Raw genomic sequence first — 25,313 nt, forward strand, 5'->3', positions numbered from 1 at the left:
GCTCTTGATCATTTCTTCGCATGGTCACATTTCAAGAAAACATACTTTATGTTACACGACTTTCATTTAATTAAAAAAAAAAGATTCGCACTGAGAAATAAAATATAATGTAACTTTTGGAATGAGTCAGTTTTTGGTCCATGAAGAAGTATCAACAGCCAAACTTTGTTAGTGCGTAACCTCACTCACTGACGAATACATTAGAAGCATGTTACGAGTAAACATTCCAATCAGCTGTCATATGTCTGATTTCCAATCGCTTTCAGAATTTCTTTCTGGTATTTTTCCACTCCAGTATCCACAGAGGAATCCCCAACTTGTCCATCTTCATATCTATCAATTAAACAAACCCAGAGAATATGAGAGAAGATCATTTCTTTGTGGCATTTGAATAAAAAGTCTGTTGTTACAACAGAGAATGGAATCCAATTTTCCATATGAAAAGATTCATTATTAAGTTTTATTAATTCACAGTGATTTTCAAGTCAAACTTTCACTCAGATGCTGAAAATAATATGTTAAGTTATATAAAGAACACCAAAAAAGCCAAACCTAGTTGAGTTTTCATACCAAGATAGTATATAAACATAGCTTAACTATTACAAACTTGTTCAATGTGAATTTAGATTAAACAAACCATGCATGGCACAGTCCCCATTAGTTATCATATTTAAGATATATAGTTTTGTTTATAGTAATATAGCTGGAATATAACCATGTCAGGAATATGATTATGATGATTGTTTAACATTAAAATGATTGACATTTGTATCTGATATCAAACAAGTACTTGTCCATATTGAGAGATATTGCTCTGGAACAGCATTAATTAAAACAAAATCAGCCATTTTAAATACATGTATATATCTATAACATGATGTATAACGAATAAAATTTAAACATAATCAGTCAAAGAATGTGAGGGATATGGCTCTAGAAGCCCAATTTTTTAAAACAAAATGGCCGCCAGTCAGCCATTTTGAATCCGATCTGAAAAATAAAATGCTGTGCATCAGGAACCCGTAATGTCTAATGTATGTCATGAGTTTGAACAAAATTCATCCACAAATGCAGAAAATGCTTGATATTTGATGATTTTTTAAGCACAAAAATGGCCACCATTTGGCCATTTTGAATAGGATCGTCAAACCAATATATCTGTATATCCACGACATGATGCATAATGAATATGAAAAATTTGAACATAATCAGTCAAAACAAGTCAGAGATATGGTCTAGAAGCCCATTTATTAAAATAAAATGGCCACCAGTCAGCCATTTTGCATCTTACCTGAAAACAAAATGATGTGCATCAAGGTCCTATAATGTACAATGTATATACTAAGTTTGAACAAAATCCATCTGTAAACAGCCGAGAAATGCTTGAATTTGATGATTTTTAGAACAAAAATGGCCGTCATTCGGCCATCTTGAATGAGATCGTGTAACAAATTGATGTGCATATGTATAATATCATGTATGATGTATGTGTGAAGTTTGATTGTGGTTGGTCCAGGCATTTCTAAGATACAGGTCCGGACGCATGCACAGTTGCACGGAGGTCAAAACATAAGTTTGACAGGGACTAAAAAACATAAACATTGTGCACGATCATAACTATAGCAGTAGTTTATCGTCACACGAAACCTTCAACAAGAAGCCTTAAACATAATTATGACAACTTTTTTTAATTCACATAAATGCGCAACTGGTTTTTGCAGATTTCTAAAAAATTGGTCGCTATCAGTTTGCCCTCACTACGTACATGCGCAAGTTCTGATGATGTCACTTTAAATTATGCGCAGTTGAAATACACTACAGTTAAGAAATCGCCTAAACACTACTTTTTATTTAATAGAAGGCAAACAAATTTTAGCATTCAATCATCATGAGAATTAATGTAAAAAAATGTATTTTCGCTGCATTTCATTTTCGCTGAAAGAACATTTTGGCTGTCTTGTATGGAGTTTATTCTCACTGATTTTTGATGAGTTGAATGTAAAGTCATTCCTTCAGCAAGTGAAATTAATGTACTTTACACTATTACTACACTATACGTAATACTTACACAAAAAAGAATCTTGTTGTAACATGCTCCTGATTCGGGCACACCCAAATATTGCCATTTTTACGAATATCTTTAGAACAAATTACTGTGAAAAGAACATCGTTAGATAGGATCAATAACTGCAATGAAACTGTCACTTATTGTTGTTGTTTTTTTTCGAGCACACACAGTAGAACCCAGAAAGAACCTCACTGACGGCTTCTCACTGATGATTTTATGGGTCACTTTCAATAATAATATGCATCATAATTTTCTACAGTCCTCATCACATGACTGATTTCAACAATGGCGACGACTCAAGCATTCACATGACACTTCAGATCATATTTTGTGTGATATAGCCTTGTGTAGGGTTACTTTTGTCCATGAAATTGTGTCTAAAACAATATTTCGATGAGAATTGGTCATCTCTATGTGGATAACAAAAAATGTTAAAAAAACAGCTATTGTCGCTTTAAGGCAGAAATTATATTTTACTTTTACAAATTCTAGCAACAAAAATTATGTTGTTCATTTCGTTCTTTTAATATAGAAGATTAACGATAATGACTAACTTGCAAGTAGTGCAAGTAGTAGTCTAAAAACATAACGTTAAGTGTTCAATACTTACATTCATATAACACTATACATGTTAAGTGTTCAATACTTACAATCATATAACACTATACATGTTAAGTGTTCAATACTTACATACATATAACACTATACATGTTAAGTGTTCAATACTTACATTCATATAACACTATACATGTTAAGTGTTCAATACTTACAATCATATAACACTATACATGTTAAGTGTTCAATACTTACAATCATATAACACTATACATGTTAAGTGTTCAATACTTACAATCATATAACACTATACATGTTAAGTGTTTAATACTTACATTCATATAACACTGTACATGTTAAGTGTTCAATACTTGCATTCATATAACACTATACATGTTAAGTGTTCAATACTTACATTCACATAACACTATACATGTTAAGTGTTCAATACTTACATTCATATAACACTATACATGTTAAGTGTTCAATACTTACATTCATATAACACTATACATGTTAGGTGTTCAATACTTACATTAATATAACACTATACATGTTAGGTGTTCAATACTTACATTCATATAACACTATACATGTTAAGTGTTCAATACTTACAATCATATAACACTATACATGTTAAGTGTTCAATACTTACATACATATAACACTATACATGTTAAGTGTTCAATACTTACATTCATATAACACTATACATGTTAAGTGTTCAATACTTACAATCATATAACACTATACATGTTAAGTGTTTAATACTTACATTCATATAACACTGTACATGTTAAGTGTTCAATACTTGCATTCATATAACACTATACATGTTAAGTGTTCAATACTTACAATCATATAACACTATACATGTTAAGTGTTCAATACTTACAATCATATAAGACTATACATGTTAAGTGTTTAATACTTACATTCATATAACACTATACATGTTAAGTGTTCAATACTTACAATCATATAACACTATACATGTTAAGTGTTTAATACTTACATTCATATAACACTATACATGTTAAGTGTTCAATACTTACATTCATGTAACACTATACATGTTAAGTGATCAATACTTACAATCATATAACACTATACATGTTAAGTGTTCAATACTTACAATCATATAGCACTATACATGTTAAGTGTTCAATACTTACATTCACATAACACTATACATGTTAAGTGTTCAATACTTACATTCATATAACACTATACATGTTAAGTGTTCAATACTTACATTCATATAACACTATACATGTTAGGTGTTCAATACTTACATTAATATAACACTATACATGTTAGGTGTTCAATACTTACATTCATATAACACTATACATGTTAAGTGTTTAATACTTACATTCATATCACACTATACATGTTAAGTGTTCAATACTAACATTCATATAACACTATACATGTTAAGTGTTCAATACTTACATTCATATAACACTATACATGTTAAGTGCTCAATACTTACAATCATATAACACTATACATGTTAAGTGTTCAATACTTACAATCATATAACACTATACATGTTAAGTGTTTGATACTTGCATTCATATAACACTATACATGTTAAGTGTTCAATACTTACATTCATATAACACTGTACATGGTAAGTGTTTAATACTTACATTCATATAACACTATACATGTTAAGTGCTCAATACTTACAATCATATAACACTATACATGTTAAGTGTTCAATACTTACAATCATATAAGACTATACATGTTAAGTGTTTAATACTTACATTCATATAACACTATACATGTTAAGTGTTCAATACTTACAATCATATAACACTATACATGTTAAGTGTTTAATACTTACATTCATATAACACTATACATGTTAAGTGCTCAATACTTACAATCATATAACACTATACATGTTAAGTGTTTAATACTTACATTCATATAACACTATACATGTTAAGTGTTCAATACTTACATTCATATAACACTGTACATGGTAAGTGTTTAATACTTACATTCATATAACACTATACATGTTAAGTGCTCAATACTTACAATCATATAACACTATACATGTTAAGTGTTCAATACTTACATTCATATAACACTATACATGTTAAGTGTTCAATACTTACATTCATATAACACTATACATGTTAAGTGTTCAATACTTACATTCATATAACACTATACATGTTAGGTGTTCAATACTTACATTCACATAACACTATACATGTTAGGTGTTCAATACTTACATTCATATAACACTATACATGTTAAGTGTTTAATACTTACATTCATATCACACTATACATGTTAAGTGTTCAATACTTACATTCATATAACACTATACATGTTAAGTGTTCAATACTTACATTCATATAACACTATACATGGTAAGTGTTTAATACTTACATTCATATAACACTATACATGTTAAGTGCTCAATACTTACAATCATATAACACTATACATGTTAAGTGTTCAATACTTACATTCATATAACACTATACATGTTAAGTGTTCAATACTTACATTCATATAACACTATACATGTTAAGTGTTCAATACTTACATTCATATAACACTATAAATGTTAGGTGTTTAATACTTACATTCATATAACACTATACATGTTAAGTGTTCAATACTTACATTCATATAATACTATACATGTTAAGTGTTTAATACTTACATTCATATAACACTATACATGTTAAGTGTTCAATACTTACATTCATATAACACAATACATGTTAAGTGTTCAATACTTACATTCATATAGCACTATACATGTTAGGTGTTCAATACTTACATTCATATAACACTATACATGTTAAGTGTTCAATACTTACATTCATATAACACTATACATGTTAAGTGTTCAATACTTGCATTCATATAACACTATACATGTTAAGTGTTCAATACTTACATTCATATAGCACTATACATGTTAGGTGTTCAATACTTACATTCATATAACACTATACATGTTAAGTGTTCAATACTTACATTCATATAACACTATACATGTTAAGTGTTTAATACTCACCTTCACATAACGCTATACATGTTAAGTTTTTGCTCTGTAGGAATCTTGTACTCTTTCCTTTCGTCTGTAAGGAAAAGAGATAGAAGATGAAATATTGATGATGATATCATTATCCCAACAAATGACTAAACGAATGTTATTTATTTGTTAAAACAAAGTTTGAAATAGCGCTAATTATCTTTATCAGTGAAGTTAATCAGCTGAACAGAAGAATATATTCTAAGATGTGTGCTGTGTGAGGTTTGAATATGATCTGAGATATTGCTATGCAACATTTGAACAAAATGGCCACCAGACAGCCATAATTGTTCAATACAAGATCTGGTTTCTGGATGATAGAAATGTTTGATTTTGATACATTTTTAGCACTAAATTCAGTCACCATTCAGCCATCTCGAATCACCAAAAAATGAATACATGTGTGATTTTGATAGAATCACAGAAATCAAAATATCATTCCCTGTTTTTGGATTTTGTACGAACAAGGTTTAATAACTTGTAGTGACCTATAAAATGCCTGCAGTGTTCTACTGTATTAACATTTGAAGAATTTTCTTTCATAAATCATTCAAAATATTGAACACCAAAATTAACTTTTATCACTATTCACATATTGTAAAATACTTTATTATAACTGGAATTAAAGACTTTTTGAATGTTTTGTGTGGAATTCATTTTCACTGATTTTTGACAAGTTTAATGTAAAATACATGTATAGGAAAAAGGTACATTCGCTGGATTTCAAGCGAAAATAAAGTATTCTACAGTAATAAATCCCACAACAATTTTTCACATATTTTTCAAATTTTTGATCAAAACCTGTAGGAAATTATGTCCATTTGATCCAAAATTATAGAAAAATACATAAAAAATTCAAAAAATAAAACTAAGTTTAGCTTGAGAGAAATTATGATTGAAACTCATAAAATTAATTGAAATTAGTTCAAAAATATGATATAAAGATTAATATTTATTAATAAACTTCCTACATTTATACACATTCATCATACCTTTGGTTGGGTGGCTGCATTAGGCGGTGCTTTCCTACCAACACCACCGATTGGTCGATGATATCCATGACCCATGCCGGAGTAACCAAACGACACACTGGCATTAGGACTGAGATAAATACCTTTACCATAAGCACATCCATGCAGCTACAAATTAAGCAGAAAAAAAATGAAGAAATGCATTTAGTTATATGCAAAAACACACCAAGGTCATACAGGTATTCATAATACATTTATGTTTGGCAGAGTTAAAATAAGAGTTTACCCACACAAAATTTGACAGGTGTGTTGTAGCATTGCCAATACAAGTTAATTTTATGACTGTAAATTATTTCCACTAAAGAATCCCATTATTTAGCATCAAGGCGCCGTACCATGGATAGGAATACAATGCTGTATTCAAAAAGAAAAAAAGTTTGAAAAACAAGCAAAGTGTTTAATAATAAGATTGGCATCACATAAATGGCCTACAATGGCCTGTATGACAATGTGAATGCGTTGGTTTTAAATTATTCAGGTTATGGGCCAATGAGGGTAAAATTGTTTAGATCACAATAGACTTTTCTCCAATTTGTTGTGCTTTATAAAAGTCATCAGCAACAATAATGAACCCCCTGTAAAGCTAAAATTATCTCCCAAAGTATCTAAAAATTTGCACATGCATGTAGCTGGAGACGCATGATGTCTGAAGGAAGAGAAATACTATGCATATCAAAGTATACATGGGTCAAAAACATTTTATTTAATTTGTATGTGTTGTAATTCACTTGGCCTGAATAACCAACAGCCTTAGAAAATTGTGTTGGCAATAGGTTTTGTCAACAGCAACTGGGTCTGATTACTCACCTGGTGCTTGGTACCAGAGGCGTTAATAAGACCATGCCTCATAATGGAATGCCAATTCTCAATATCTGATCCACTGGAAAATGGAGAACAATGATTAAATTATGACAGAATAACATCATTCGAAAAAAATTTGATGTTGATACAGGCTATGTTTGGATTTTCTAATTATTACAAAACAGATACTTGAACGTCAAGATTGTCAGCATATATACATACCGTACTCGACCGCGTTAGCGCCCATGCCCGGGCAAGCGCCCACCCCCCACTTTTGCGCAATTTTTATATTTGGGGTCACATTCGGCAAAGCGCCCACCCCTTCAAAATGCAACTAATTTAAAACTTGGTCTTGCGTAACGAATCTTGGTACCGGTAATCGTTTTTATATGATACAGCGTGGATATCGATCGCTGTGAACATGTTGTGAATGCGTAGAACACGGTATTGCGTAAACTAGGCTTCGACAATGACCAGTTAATACAAGTAAAATGCGATAAATATTTCATGCCATAATCAGTTTACCTCTCATCAAAAATGGCTAGTTACTAGTTTTTTGGAAAAACAATGTCGTTTATTCGCTGAAATCAATTCCAACAGATCGTACTTCGACATCGATTATTCACTTCCGCATTGCGTTACCGGAAAGTCTTTGGGAATTTTCGAAGAATTGCGTCAGTACAACACAGCATTCTGATTAGTTAATAACCAACTTGACCCATTAGGTCAAAGGACGCTGCTGTAGGTCAAATCTGCAATTGCATCATGGCAGAAAGTGATTTTCATCGAGAGTTTGCGTACGATCCAACAACTTCGTCAGTGGAAATAATATGACAATTTTGACTTCGACTGTGTTCCAACAGACTCAAATGTTTTTAATTCCGTAAATTATGGTGGTACGTAATTAATATTGTAATAAAATGTGCGTATTTTTTGTGATCATTTCTGTTTCTTCATTGTGAAAATCAATGACGACGCAACTAATTTAGTAATTTGATTTTCCCTCAAAGACGTAATCTGTCACTTGATGAATCAAAATTTTCATTTGCACTCTTTTTTGAGGGGGGTGCTCGGGTAAGCGCCCACCCCCTACAAAATCGTGATTTTCTGAGTTGAGGCCCCTGGGCGATAACGCGGTCGAGTACGGTACTTATGTGTTTCCCTACTGGAGATGCAATTCCCTATAGGAGATGTACTTCCCTACTGGAGATGCACCGTCCCTACTGGAGATGCACTTCTCTACTAGAGATGCACCGTCCCTACTGGAGATGCACTTCTCTACTAGAGATGCACTTCCCTACTGGAGATGCACTTCCCTACTTGAGATGCACCGTCCCTACTGGAGATGCACTTCTCTACTAGAGATGCACTTCCCTACTGGAGATGCACTTCCCTACTTGAGATGCATCGTCACTACTGGAGATGCACTTCTCTACTAGAGATGCACTTCCTTACTGGAGATGTGCTTATCTATTGGAGATGCACCGTCCCTACTAGAGATGCACTTCCCTACTGGAGATGCACCGTCCCTACTAGAGATGCACTTCTCTACTAGAGATGCACCGTCCCTACTGGAGATGCACCGTCCCTACTGGAGATGCACTTCTCTACTAGAGATGCACTTCCTTACTGGAGATGTGCTTATCTATTGGAGATGCACTTCCATATTGGAGAATAATCCTCTACTGAAGATGCATTTCTAATACTGTAAAATACTTTATTTTCTCTTGGAATTAATGATTCAGTGAAAATAAAATCCAGCGAATATACTTTTTTTCTTATATTTTACATTCAACTCTTCAAAAATCAGTGAAAATAAAATCCACACAAAACACCAAAAAAAGTTTTTTCAGCGAAAATTAATTCCAGCAAAATAAAGTATTTCACAGTAGGGCAAACAAACATGTATGTATGTATGTATATGACTGGTTTACTTACTGGAATGCAAAGACACTGCCAAATTCTTTTTTAGCAGCTCTGAAGGCAACCTCTTTAGCAGGAGGACTACTTAGTAGTAAAAACTGGTGTGGTGTGTGCATAAATTTTATTTGCTGAAAACAAGAGAAAACAAAATTTTTAACTTACATGCAATTCAGATTGGGCCAAAATTATCATGTGACATCTTTTTAATTTGCATGCAATTTTGATTGGCTCAAATTATCACATGACCTATTCATTTGCATAATTTTATGAGTTTTAAAATTGCATGAATTTCTGATTGGTCCAGATGTATAACATGACCTTATAATTTGCATAATTTTCTGATTATTCCAAATGTATGACAACCTTCTTTTACATGTAATTTGCATACATTTCAGACTGCTCAACGACTCTTCATTTGCATACTATCTTGATTGGAAGAAAAATTAGTATGAGATGGATGGATGACCAGGCATTTGGAGATCAAATACATTTTAAAGATAGTTCAGTCAAAATTGATTGAATTGCTAACAATATATAAGTATAACTCACTCTACATTCAGGTAATTTCACAATATGTGACCGATTACTTGATATCACCCTGTAATGAAACAGAACAGCATTAAACCATTTCTCCCGCCAAAATTTTGGTCTTGAAGAGAAATGTTTCCATAAAATTAATGGGAAAAATTATACAGTTATTTTGTACTAGTTCACAAAAGTACACATTGACATTCAAATGATTAAGTTCAAAAGTCACTGAGTAAAAAAAGTCAAACCTAAAATGTTCTTACTTTCGACATTTTACTCATTATTTTTATATCGAATTTCAACCAACACAGAATAGAAGATTTTTTATTTACTGCGGGGTCTTGCATAATGCATGAAAGATGCGGAACAAATGTCTGCTTTCAAAATTCATGAACATGAATTTCTTTCATTGTAGTTTAATGTCAAAATGCTGAGCTTCCGGACTGGAATATGACATTGAGATACACTTACTCCAGCAAAACTGACCATCATCAAATATGTATAGCACATTATTTAGCATTAAAATACACCAAAAATGTTTTTCGTGCTTGTGATGCGATGTTTTGACGCCCTACAATGCTATGAGCTTTGTTTGTCCTATTTTTACACTTGATTTCACAAATGTCGAGGGATCTCGCAGTGAACGAAAATGGACTACCAGTATTTACCATTACTCGAATGTGAACAAAATTTGATGGAAGTTATTTTTTTTTTTTAATTTTGAAGAAAACGAAAACAATTTTTTTTGTTCTCTTACCACTGAAATAATGGATATGCCATATAATCCTCTTTATCCATCTTCTTTTTCATATCCATGGAGCTGGCAATCTGCGTCATTTCTCGAACGGATATAAAACTGTCTAAAGCCTTCATCACTCGATTAAAATTCTTTTTCTGTTAAAAAGCAAATTAAAAAAAAAATATAATCACTGGCAAATAGTTGAGGTTGGTTAATTTGATTTTTCACCTTTAAAAGAAAATATTATTATTTCAGAAAGATTTCAAAATTAGGTGATAAATTAGAATGATTAATTTTGTATTTTAGGATGAGAGTTCTCAAAATGTGAGGCCACGATATGACATGCCAGTGTGTTGATATGCAAAACTGCAAGATGATCACAAAACCACAAGACAGACATATATCCAAATCAGTCAGTGGAAGTGAAATTTCTTGTGGAGTGCAGTACAAAGAGATTTTGTGGACACTAGAGGGCGATTATCAGGCTGAATCTCAGACTACACTCTGCACTTGTACAAGCAACATCTAATTTTTAAACAAGCAGTCTGTCGGCTGATATAGCTCTTCTGTATAGTAGAAATGAGCAAATCACTCACCTTTGGATTAAATGCAAATTCCTTTGGATTAAGGGGATCGCAGATCATTGGGTATGGATCAAATATTAAGTCTCTTCGTGACGACCGACTGGCAGCATTCGCCATAGCAACGAGTAAATCAACAACTTCAGCTCCTGTCGCTATGTCATCAGCAGCGTCTTGCATTACTCCAAGATTTTGGAAGGCAAACACACAAAGCTCCCGCGCACATACTGCAGGCTGAAATTAGAAAGGAATGATCAGTCTGCATCTAGCTTGAGTAAAAGTGAGTATGAAGTGAAATAGACATCAGAAATGTCAGTTTATTTGAATATGATTGATACGATAAGAAACTTGGTTTATATAGATATACGAAATTCATCGATTACCTTCAGCATAGCACCGTTTTGAAAGACATGTGGTTGGTCACAGACGACGCAGTATTCGTTCAACGTAGGAACTCTATTCCTAATAAACAACATAGTTTGTACTAGAAAACCATAATCTAGCGTCGGAACATTCTTGGCATTTTTACCATTCTGGGAATAAATAATGAATTATTAATTAACTGATAAAACATAGTCCCCTTTATCTATTTAATGCCAAAATTCATCACAATCCAAAACTGTGTGTATACTTTGACTATAGTTTTGACTGTATAGTAATTTGATGTGATCAGTCTGTGCTGGCAATGTACTGTAATGGCGTGAGCATGTTTGGTTGAATCACTAACAAATGTAATGTGCAACTAAAATCCAGTATGTAGAATCATTGTACTGAATTTGAAGGAAATCATGCAATCCATCTCAGAGAAACAGTTGTTAAAATGGCAAATTATAACACTCTTTCAAAAGCAACTATAACTCAAATGTTTTTGTAACTTGACGTTGTAACTCAATTCAGCATCTCTCTGCTATACGTACTTGCGTTAATGAGGGTAACAAGTGTATACCGTCGTGGCTCATCATCATCGGTGGATCGGGCAAACCACCTGTTGGCACCGATTTCTGTCGTGAAAACAACTTTGTCTTTGATTTTTTACTTCCACTTTGTTCAAGAGGAATCTGCACATCAATTATACTGCAACATATAAAATAAATAACAAATGCCTTATTTCATGTGAAAACAATTATTTGAAAAAAGCCATTTTGCAGTTTTTAATATGGTTTAAATCATGTGTCTCAGGTAATGATCGGATAAAATTAATCAACTTTGTAAATAATTCAATCAATCACACATGTAAGGCATATAAGAATGCCATTGAACAGCGCCCTCTGTTGACAAAGTGAATACATAGGTAAAATGCCATAAACTATTTTAGCAACAACAAAAAATTAAAAATCGCCTCATTTTTTGAAACAAACAGAAACACTTTTTTTTTGCAAAGCTAATATCTACAGTGATGATCGATGGAGAATGACTGTTTTTACCTTTCTGGTTGATTAAGTAGTAAATTCACAGCTTCGTCAATGTTATTTCTGGTTACTATGAGTGCTTTGCGTGCCACCTCCACACTGAATCCCATGTCAGTTACCTTGGAAATCATGGAGTCATCAATGGATAAACTGTGAAGTAATAATGGACATCAATATCATACCAAGTGGAATGTGCATGTCTGCAAATATTTGGTTTGTTCTGTGTATAAGGGTGTCAGTCAAGGGTGGGGTTCATGAATCCTAGATTTGTTTACAGGTCGTACAAACCTGGAAACATGTATTGTACTTGACTGTGCCACCATGCTGCCTCAAGTCACAGTGTATGGCACAGTCTTCGCAATTTGTCACAGTCATCCTTTATGGCACAGTCATTGCACATGTCACAGTCACCGTGCATAGCACAGTCATCGCACATGTCACAGTTATCGCACATGTCACAGTGACCGTGCATAGCACAGTCATCGCACATGTCACAGTCATCGCACATGTCACAGTGACCGTGCATAGCACAGTCATCGCACATGTCACAGTCATAGCACATGTCACAGTCATAGCACATGTCACAGTCACCGTGCATAGCAGTCATCGCACATGTCACAGTCACCGTGCATAGCACAGTCATCGCACATGTCACAGTCATCGCACATGTCAGTGTCCGTGCATAGCACAGTCATCACACATGTCACAGTCATAGCACATGTCACAGTCACCGTGCATAGCAGTCATCGCACATGTCACAGTCACCGTGCATAGCACAGTCATAGCACATGTCACATTCATCGCACATGTCACAGTCATCGCACATGTCACAGTCATCGCACATGTCACAGTCATCGCACATGGCACAGTCATCGCACATGGCACAGTCATCGCACATGTCACAGTCACCGTGCATAGCACAGTCATCGTACATGTCACAGTCATCGCACATGTCACAGTCATCGCACATGTCACAGTCACTGTGCATAGCACAGTCATCGCACATGTCACAGTCACCGTGCATAACAGTCATAGCACATGTCACAGTCATCGCACATGTCACAGTCACCGTGCATAGCACAGTCATAGCACATGGCACAGTCATCTCACATGTCACAGTCACCATGCATAGCACAGTCATCGCACATGTCACAGTCACCGTGCATAGCACAGTCATAGCACATGTCACAGTCACCGTGCATAGCACAGTCATAGCACATGTCAAAGTCATCGCACATGTCACAGTCACCGTGCATAGCAGTCATCGCACATGTCACAGTCATCACACATGTCACAGTCATCGCACATGTCGCAGCCACCGTGCATAGCAGTCATCGCACATGTCACAGTCATTGCACATGTCACAGTCATCGTGCATAGCACAGTCATCACACATGTCGCAGTCATCGCACATGTCACAGTCATCACACATGGCACAGTCATCGCACATGTCACAGTCACCGTGCATAGCACAGTCATCGTACATGTCACAGTCATCGCACATGTCACAGTCACTGTGCATAGCACAGTCATCGCACATGTCACAGTCACCGTGCATAGCACAGTCATCGCACATGTCACAGTCATAGCACATGTCACACTCATCGCACATGTCACAGTCATCGCACATGTCACAGTCATCGCACATGTCACAGTCATCGCACATGGCACAGTCATCGCACATGGCACAGTCACCATGCATAGCACAGTCATCGTACATGTCACAGTCATTGCACATGTCACAGTCATCGCACGTCACAGTCACTGTGCATAGCACAGTCATCGCACATGTCACAGTCATCGCACATGTCACAGTCATCGCACATGTCACAGTCACCGTGCATAGCGCAGTCATAGCACATGGCACAGTCATCGCACATGTCACAGTCACCGTGCATAGCACAGTCATCGCACATGTCAGTCACCGTGCATAGCACAGTCATAGCACATGTCACAGTCACCGTGCATAGCACAGTCATAGCACATGTCACAGTCATCGCACATGTCACAGTCACTGTGCATAGCACAGTCATCGCACATGTCACAGTCATCGCACATGTCACAGTCATTGCACATGTCGCAGCCACCGTGCATAGCAGTCATCGCACATGTCACAGTCATTGCACATGTCACAGTCATCGTGCATAGCACAGTCATCACACATGTCACAGTCATCGCACATGTCACAGTCATCACACATGGCACAGTCATCGCACATGTCAGTCACCATGCATAGCACAGTCATCGTACATGTCACAGTCATCGCACATGTCACAGTCACTGTGCATAGCACAGTCATCGCACATGTCACAGTCGACGTGCATAGCACAGTCATCGCACATGTCACAGTCATAGCACATGTCACAGTCATCGCACATGTCACAGTCATCGCACATGTCACAGTCATCGCACATGTCACAGTCATCGCACATGGCACAGTCATCGCACATGTCACAGTCACCGTGCATAGCACAGTCATCGTACATGTCACAGTCATCGCACATGTCACAGTCATCGCACGTCACAGTCACTGCATAGCACAGTCATCGCACATGTCACAGTCATCGCACATGTCACAGTCATCGCACATGTTGCAGCCACCGTGCATAGCAGTCATCGCACATGTCACAGTCATCGCACATGTCAGTCATCGCACATGTCACAGTCAGCGTACATGTCACAGTCACCGTGCATGTCACAGTCACCGTGCATAGCACAGTCATCGCACATGTCACAGTCATCGCACATGTCAGTCATCACACATGTCACAGTCATCGCACATGTCACAGTCATCGCACATGTCACAGTCATCACACATGGCACATTCATCGCACATGTCACAGTCACCGTGCATAGCACAGTCATCGTACATGTCACAGTCATCGCACATGTCACAGTCACTGTGCATAGCACAGTCATCGCACATGTCACAGTCACCGTGCATAGCACAGTCATCGCACATGTCACAGTCATAGCACATGTCACAGTCATCGCACATGTCACAGTCATCGCACATGTCACAGTCATCGCACATGTCACAGTCATCGCACATGGCACAGTCATTGCACATGTCACAGTCACCGTGCATAGCACAGTCATCGTACATGTCACAGTCATCGCACATGTCACAGTCATCGCACATGTCACAGTCACTGTGCATAGCACAGTCATCGCACATGTCACAGTCATCGCACATGTCACAGTCATCGCACATGTTGCAGCCACCGTGCATAGCAGTCATCGCACATGTCACAGTCATCGCACATGTCACAGTCATCGCACATGTCACAGTCAGCGTACATGTCACAGTCACCGTGCATAGCACAGCCATCGCACATGTCACAGTCATCGCACATGTCAGTCATCGTGCATGTCACAGTCACCGTGCATAGCACAGTCATCGCACATGTCACAGTCATCGCACATGTCACAGTCATCGCACATGTCACAGTCATCGCACATGGCACAGTCATCGCACATGTCACAGTCACCGTGCATAGCACAGTCATCGTACATGTCACAGTCATCGCACATGTCACAGTCACTGTGCATAGCACAGTCATCGCACATGTCACAGTCATCGTTCATGGCATGTACACGATTGAACAATGTATTTTACACACATATGTCACATGGGACCCAGATCAAAATTGGCGACTGAAGCGCTTTACAAATTATTTATGCAAAATCAGGCTTTTGTTTTTTATCAGAACAAATCTACTTGTCACTGACTACAACACCATGCTTCCATACACATACCTGTGACTGTAGGACTGTCCTGTGTTGATTTTCTTACAGGGAGGTGAAGAATTACTTCCACTTGATGAGTCCACTTCCGGTTGGACAGATAAATTCAAGGCTCTGTGTTTAGTTTGCACTATTTCATTGTTGAGCTCTTTCCACCGAGATGAGATGAAAGCCTCTAAAATTCTAAAAAATAAACATTTATCTGTAAACTAAAGGATTTTTCAATATTTTGTAAAAAATGTTGATTTGTGGACAATAGAGAATAATATTCATTTCGTCAAAACTTATCAACAAATACAAATTGAATTGATAAGATGGTTTCCATTTCACCTTTATTTGTTTATCAGGAGCTTTCACATTTATTTTGTTATCACATCAATCCTTATATTCATTACAAAGGCTTTACTTTAATACAACTGTATTACATAGTTTGAAATAGAGACAATCAGGATATTGTGTAAAACAGAGAAGCCTGTATTGACAATCACCATTTGTAAAAACAGTTGCTATGCAGTAAACTGTTGTTCAAGATGGTGGACAAAATTCTGCTGGATTTTGTTAACAATAATGTAGAGTAAATTAAATTTGAGGGTTTTATGGCAATTGTCAAAGTTAAATTTTGCAAAAGTCACTAATTCTCACTTCTACAAAATTTCAATATTTTCATTGACTCTGAAATACAAGAAAATGTGTCTCCTTTGAAATTAAAGTACACTATAACCTCATTATAATGAACACCTTTATGGTGAATTTCCTGATATAATGAACATACTGCATGACTCTCACTTATAACAAACCCAATGTATTATATGCTTCATTATAGTGAACACTTCACTATAACAAACACAACGTATATTGTGCTTCATTATAGTGAATACTTCACTATAACAAACAAATTGTCTTTCCCTCAAAGAGTTTGTTATAACAAGGTTACAGTGTTATTTACAGTCTCACCACCCAAATATGGGCATTTACTTACTCAAACAAAGAGAATATATGCTTTCCTAATGCAGGGTAAATCTCCAATGCCCAAAAACAGACATTTCTTACAATATTACTAATATTTTCATAAGATACAAACAAAACAGGTGACTGCAAGAAGTCCAACGAAAACACAAAATTAATGGCAAAGATATATTGTCAAGTTAATTACTTTTCAGCCTTAGCGAAACCATCAAGAAATGAATTACTGTAAAATATTTGGAATTCCCTTGAAATTAATTTTTGCTATTTTCGCTGAAGGAATGCTTCAGTGAAAATAAAATCCAGCGAATGTACCCTTTTCTCTCTATTTTATATACAACTCGTCAAAAATCAGTGAAAAAAAAAATCCATACAAAACACCCAGAATGTTGTTTCAGCAAAAATTAATTCCAGCTAAAATAAAGTATTTATAGTACTTTTTGTGTAACAAATATGATGTAAATTTTCATTCAAATTATCAGACCATCAAAATAACAATTCCACATAAACAACACAAACAATGCTGACTAATCAAAGAAAAAACATTTCTTACTTTTTGAGTTGAGCACCAAGACCAAATTTTTCTTTATTTGACGGTTGAAATACTTCTATTTTTGGTTCTGGAAAAAAATGAAAGTGATTACAGGCATTGACACTGTAGCCATCATACTTATCATTGAAGTGTACTTGTAGCTAGACAAGGATCATTGGTTTAGGTCTCCTGAATTTATCAATGACATATACCACCAATAATGTAGTCAGTAATTCAGCAACAGAAATGCCATCTCTGCATCCTTCTTATATTTATCATCAGAAATTAATTTAAAATATTCCTCTGTAGATGTATGGATCTCGAACAGAATCTTACGATAAGTTAAAATGTGACCAATCTTTTAAGTGCATGGCTTTGTCTTGTCAAGGCAAATACTTCCAATACTGTGGACCAATCAAATAATTACACTTACCTGTGGCATCTAAATACCGTGACAAAGAACAATGTAATCTGACAACCACCGGTTCATTACGATTCACTTTCCATGCAATCGATATCTCCTCCTATATAAATGATAAATCCTTAATTATTAGTGTAGAGAGAAAGAAAATACAGAAATTTACAACAGGTCAATAAAGACACTATCTACATTATGGATTAAACATTACAAATGAAGTAGAATGCAAAAATTGAAATGATATTATGTACAGCAATTCTACTTGCATACTCACATCAAGAAATGAGACATCAATATTGAGCTCCACATCAATGTCATCAATAGCACCAAATGTTCTGAAAATAGAATATAAATTTATAATATTCACACACAATCTAAAAGGACTTTGTATGGTTTCACTCACTAACCTAGAGGGACCATGTATGGTTTCACTCACTAACCTAGGGAGACCTTGTATGGTTTCACAAACTAACCTAGGGGGCATTGTATAGTTTCACTCTAACCTACGATGACCTTGTATGGTTTCACTCACTAACCTATGGGGACCTTGTATTGTTTCACTCACTAGCCTACAATGACCTTGTATGGTTTCATTAACTAACCTAGAAAGACCTTGTATGGTTTCACTCACTAACGTAAAGTCACCCTTTTATGATTTCACTCACTAACCTAGGAGAACCTTGTATAGTTTCACTCACTAACCTAGGGAGACATTGTATGTTTTCACTCACTAACCAAGAAACCTCCTATAATTTACTTTACTATATTCTAAAGAGAAAAAGTGGGAAATTATAACAGGGAAATACCCTCTTGCAGTTGGAATTTGACTTTTTTGCTGGTTAGAATCATTCAAGGTTAAGAAATTCTTCTCTTGGAGAGAACCAACTGACATGATTCTAATCACTTTGATATTGTCAGTGAGAAAATAATTCCAATCAGTATTCTCATAAACTTGGGGAGTCTCACACTTTTTCTCAATTAAACTAAGGGAGCTTGTGTGTGTATATTAACCACATATAGATTGTATACAACAACCTGTATAAAAGCATCACTGCATGTGAAATTTTACAATATGTGAAGAATATGTTACAAAAGAGCAATATCAAGCATATGGTGTGAAGATTTTCTGAATAGATAGATAGATAAATAAATAAATAAATAAATAAATAAATAAATAAATAAATAAATAAATAAATAAATAAATAAATAAATAAATAAATAAATAAATAAATAAATAAATAAATAAATAAATAAATAAATAAATAAATAAATAAATAAATAAATAAATAAATAAATAAATAAATAAATAAATAAATAAATAAATAAATAAATAAATAAATAAATAAATAAATAAATAAATAAATAAATAAATAAATAAATAAATAAATAAATAAATAAATAAATAAATAAATAAATAAATAAATAAATAAATAAATAAATAAATAAATAAATAAATAAATAAATAAATAAATAAATAAATAAATAAATAAATAAATAAATAAATAAATAAATAAATAAATAAATAAATAAATAAATAAATAAATAAATAAATAAATAAATAAATAAATAAATAAATAAATAAATACAGAACTCAGAATGTGTCAACACATTCAACCAACCTAGTATTTATAGCTTGGTCTCCAAATTTCATTCGGACTTGTTCGATATCCAACGATAAAACTGGATTTGTGTTTATCTCCTCATCTTCCTCACTGACATATACCTTGATAGAAAACAGTATGTGTTGTTATATAACATTTTTGTACAATTATGACGAACACGGTCTGAGTTTGAAAATGGTGAACCTCTGGGTATGAATGCCATAATTTTTTTCATTTTACCATAAATTTTGAAAATTAGGTTATTGTTTTCCGACATCGAAATAAAAATAGTTATTTCTGAATGTTTATTTTGAGTCATTTTAAGCAGCGATGACACCTGGGTCGTGCGTGGCACCATTTTGAATCACACTCAACTCATGGACGATGAACACAGTTTATACGCTTCAATATTCAATGGTTACATCATTTTTATTTTTAGTAATTCAATAAACTGCTCCCTCACCAGGCATTGCCTGCTACTACATATTATCATGTGCATTAAGTAAATATTCAGCGCTAGGAGCTTTGTTGGTGAAAGAATCTGCATTCAGCATTCATGTCATGGGAGCAGCCATTTTAAGCTCATTATCTATGCGAGTACTAGAGGGGACTTGTTACATATTCAAAATGGCCTCCATAATGAGATATTCATCTTTGTGACAAGAATAAGAAAGCTTCACGAAATTAACAAGTAATTAGCTAATTAGTCTTTACATACCTCAGCTTCAAAATCTTCTTCGTAGTCGTACAAATCATCAGTGTCCTCAACGCAGTCGCTATAATGACTGTCCTGAGTAATACAACAAATTAGTCATATTTTTTTATGTAGGCAGCTATTATGGGATATAACACAGTTATGAAACACTCTAAGCATATGAAATAAAGGTATGCAGTGTTCATAAATATGACCTATTAAATATGAGATGGTGAAAATATATTATCAGTGAAAATATATTATTTATATTGCCTTCGTTGCTATGGAACCCATATTAAGCACAGCACGCCATGACAACTACTGCCCATCAAAAGATTTTATAAGCATGTTATGTACATTCAATGCAGGTTCTGTTTATACACAGTCCCTCTATAGTCTATTGACGGACTGTGGTTTACAGTAAAATCTTGTAATCTTGACAAACACTATATGGTGACAGTAACTTACTTGTGATTCCATTGTAACATATTCAGGTCGTCTTTCTTCTTCTTGTGACTCCATGCTTACATCATTTGAAAGCAAAGACGGTAAGGAAACATCAAAAGTTTTCCACAAGCCTGCAGAAATATAAAATTTAACTTAAGATTTAAACATATTGCCGATTCAGTTACAAATTTACCCTTTTGTGTTGGGTGCTCTTATATTAGAGCTATCCATATGCCACTTTCTTTGGGTCAGAATATATCACTTTTATTTATTGACTTGAAGTACTTGATGTTTTTTAAAATGCAAGTTGATATGACAACAGCGCCCTCACTTAGTAACTTAGATTACTAGTACGCAAATAAAGCTGTTCTATACATGGCTGCCATTTTGGGATTTTTGATAATAATAATAATAATAATAATAATAATAATAACTTTATTGCATCCTTAGAATTACAAATGTTCTATTGGTTTACAGCAATAAATATGATGATATGATGTCTGCTGGTCAATCATTTTGAATACACAACAATACATACACAATACATTAATGTCAACATTTGTAACACTGATTGGACTAATACAACCCAGTTTGACCATGCCAACTGATTACTCCATAAACTTCACAAATTATTTACAATAACAAATTGCACTGAATGTATTTTGTCAGAGTGTACAAAAATTAGTTCATAGGATGTATGCAAATTTGTAGAATGTTTCTCAGCCAACTCAACAAATGAGTGTTGACTAAATTTGAAATATACATAAAAATCTGTTTTATCATTGAAAAGGCAAATCTATTTACTTAATAATAACAAAATGTCAAGAATGTATTTGTACTAGGATAATGATGCTGATCTGATCTGAGCAAATATCCGTCAACCATTTTGTTTAACATTAACAAAAATACTGCTACGGTATATTGCACTTAAAAGGTGTTTGAGTAAAATCACCATCAATTCACAGAAATGCTATCCTTAAATAAATGGTATGGTCCAGCTGAGGTCAAAGGTCAAAACAGTGTGCAGTGTAACTCACCTGCAGCCAGCTCAGTAAATATGTAAGGTATCCTCTGATTTTTTATTTTTGGTTCGTTTGGATTGTCTGATGTCAACAACATTGTATTATCTGCAGAGAAAAAAATTTGATTTGTTTTTATTTGTGAAGTTAAATTGGTTTACAACAAATTCTTGGGGATGGAGCTACTTCACACTATGTTGCTAAGACAAGCAACACAACTACTGATAGCCCAAAGTAGTAGTTTACTGAGGGTTTTCGCTCTTTGTTTTCATCTTTATGGTTGCTAGGTGGTAAAATGCTCAGATGTCCACATACAAAAATAATTCATTTCTACATTAAAGTGGGAGAGTTGTGACCTGCGCATGTGTCAGATGGTCATAGCATGCCATTGTTTACAAGCAAGTGTCTGCCCATGAACCTTTGCGTTTTTAACGTGTGTTGTTATCATCGCTTGGGACTCAATTTCTGCGTGTATGCAGGTGACAACCCTCTCGCCTATATATGCAAATAAAAATATGACCATTTAACTAGTTTATTCATAAACCTGTCATATTTTGTTGGTTTTACCATACCCTACCCTACATACAATGCATTGCCTACCCTAAATCTATTTTGGTAAAGGAAAAAAAATAGTGCAAAAGATTTCAATGAGACTTCAATGAAAAAACAAACTTTTATCCAGAATGTTGACTTAATTGACTTACCAAGGGGCCTCGTGAATGGGAGGGGGGGCTTCATGTGTTGAAAAAAAGCATATATACAAACATGGGTTTGTAGCAAGTTTTCTTTATTGAAAAACTCCACAGTTTCCATGTCCTCATGGATTCAACTCATTGATATTTATAGAGCTATATCAAAGGCGGATCGACAAGGAATACATAAAGTCCCGACTTGAAACCTCGTCAACACCTTGAGTCAGGCGGCTGTCACCCTATGTATCTCAATGATTGACAGACAGTAGGTTTTCTCCTCTAGCCCTTTAACGACCAATTAAATACAAGATGTAACAAAACATTAGTTCTTTTACTTCAAAACTGCTGGCAAAACACAGCAGAATTTTTAGGAGCAAGCTAAACATCAGTAAGCTATTGCAAATTGAATGTCTAATGAATAAATTTTGTTGTGTAAATTATATGCAAATTTATGTAAAATATATATAAATAATTAATACCTGGATAGTCATCAGACATGTGTAATGTAAATGAAATTTTTTTCTCATCCCTCTTGTACGTGAAGATAAATGTGTTTTCATTTTTTTCAAAATCTGTAAATAAAAGAAATATTGTCAGTCTCATATCCATGAAATCTGTACAAATTCAAAGTTGTGGGTGCTAGGGTATATGCAAGCACTGTAAAAGGATTCATTTTCTTGAGTATTAAATTTCATTATTCTAATATTTGTTTCATTTCAGATTTATCTGTGAAACAATGTGTTTTTTACTGGTTTGTTCAGGTGGATGTAAACTAGATTTAGTTCAACTGTGAAATTAAAACTTTGTGAATAAATAAATCATCTACAGTATTACAGAAGACAGTATATGAAGGTACAAAGGTATGTATAAATACAACAAGCCTGTTTGTTGACTACAAATTTCACATTACTTCCTCATTTTAATCTTATCATATTTTTATTTTTATCAATAATTTAGTGTATTTTTCGTAATTTATTTGTTAATTTTGGCAGTACTTCACTTGATAAAAAAACTACAGAGGAAATTACACATATTTATTTTAAAATTTTGTGAAAGTCCCTATGATTCCTTTCTTGTATTGTATTCTAGTGAAATCTACATTGTTTTAATATATTTCCCCCAGCCTCATGAAAATTTGTTTCTTAAAAAAAATTAAATCAGTTTACAAGTAATATGTTTTTACAGTTCATAGATTATATTAATCAAATGTAAAATCATGAAGACGTCTTTTCGAAAATGTTATCGTTATCTCTATCAAAATTATAAAGCTGGAAAGACGGTTACATCTCGCTGCGCCAGCGTCATAGTGGAGGATATCTGTAGCAGCTGACAGAACATATACCATGTCACAAGCCAACAGTCACACATGCAGTGTAAGATTATTGTGAAATCCAAGATTGAAGAAACTTTTCTGTAGAAATTAATTATAAAACCGCATGGTTATGGTTTCACAGATACTGAACCATGTTACGGATGTCAATGGAAGTACCAAATACAAGTAATGTTGGCCTATATCAGCAAAACCGTGAGTCAGAAAGACACTTAGATAATCCTAATAACAATGGCGACTCACAACCCATGAAGGCCATCACATTTATGCCAATGTTGGGGTATACTAAGAATGGGTTATTTGTGGTCTTTAGCATCTATAACAACACATTTTCATTTGGAATGGCTTCCATATTATTCCATTCATATTCAACAAAGATCTTAATTAAAAAATATCATGCTAATTATACTGGAGAAAAACTGAAGTGAAAGTTATGTAATTGCATTTTAAATAGTAAAAGATCAATCTTTTTATTTCTATTAAGGTGTAATATTAAATGTGGTAGTCATTATTGTGTTTAGCATCATCGCCTTTGCTGGCACTGAACTTGAACTAAAGCATTAATGACAATAGAGGAAACAAAAGGCGGAAGTTTATTAATGACTACATGATAATTTAATTAAGTAATAAATAAAATCGACAGTTTTGTTAATAATGTTATGTTCATACTATCATTAGTTCATGACATGGTTAGATATTGTTTTTAAAAACATATTTCCTTAAACGTAATATCATGGAAGAAAGCTTTTTCGACACTTAACATACGACATTACGAAAAGACAGAGAAAACTACTTCCCCTGGCTTCGAAGTTATGACTCTATTGACTGATTGTAATTTTGAATTCTTGTACAAGAGATAGCGTGGTTTGTGGAGCTTATGACTGACGTGAGTCATAGCCAAAGTTGAATTCTGACACAATAATAATACGGCAAAACATGGTGACTGTAATCACCGATCAACATACCGCTAAACGGACACGTCGAATCCGCTCTACACGCGTCAACGACGCATTTCATGTCAGATTGCATTCTTCTGTAGCGGTGTGACATCTTGTAACTTCATCCAACTGCCTGTCGATTGATTTTCACGAAAACATCGAGACAATAATATAATCTCTCGACACCACTAGACCCAGGAATATTACCCGGAAGATTCACTCGA

At 34.3% G+C, this 25,313-nt stretch overlaps 1 protein-coding gene across 1 annotated transcript; it reads right to left on the reverse strand.

Moving 5' to 3' along the window:
- Positions 1-45: 45 nt before the first annotated feature.
- LOC100377293 (protein mono-ADP-ribosyltransferase PARP6-like) lies at positions 46-25,300 on the reverse strand. Its single transcript, XM_085507169.1, has 22 exons — positions 25,117-25,300; positions 23,301-23,393; positions 22,148-22,237; positions 21,132-21,241; positions 20,688-20,759; positions 19,988-20,091; positions 18,643-18,703; positions 18,384-18,474; positions 17,972-18,038; positions 16,468-16,638; positions 12,724-12,858; positions 12,217-12,373; positions 11,683-11,832; positions 11,315-11,533; positions 10,737-10,873; positions 10,001-10,049; positions 9,467-9,579; positions 7,535-7,607; positions 6,689-6,835; positions 5,679-5,742; positions 2,069-2,153; positions 46-333 (listed from the first exon to the last, which is right to left on the reverse strand). Exons 1-22 carry the CDS (start codon positions 25,199-25,201, stop codon positions 231-233), a joined length of 2,376 nt encoding a protein of 791 aa, XP_085363295.1. The 5' UTR covers positions 25,202-25,300; the 3' UTR covers positions 46-230.
- Positions 25,301-25,313: the final 13 nt, after the last annotated feature.

The sequence above is a fragment of the Saccoglossus kowalevskii genome, chromosome 13 (genome assembly GCF_978046115.1).
Source record: "Saccoglossus kowalevskii chromosome 13, keSacKowa6.1, whole genome shotgun sequence".
Taxonomy (NCBI): domain Eukaryota; kingdom Metazoa; phylum Hemichordata; class Enteropneusta; family Harrimaniidae; genus Saccoglossus; species Saccoglossus kowalevskii.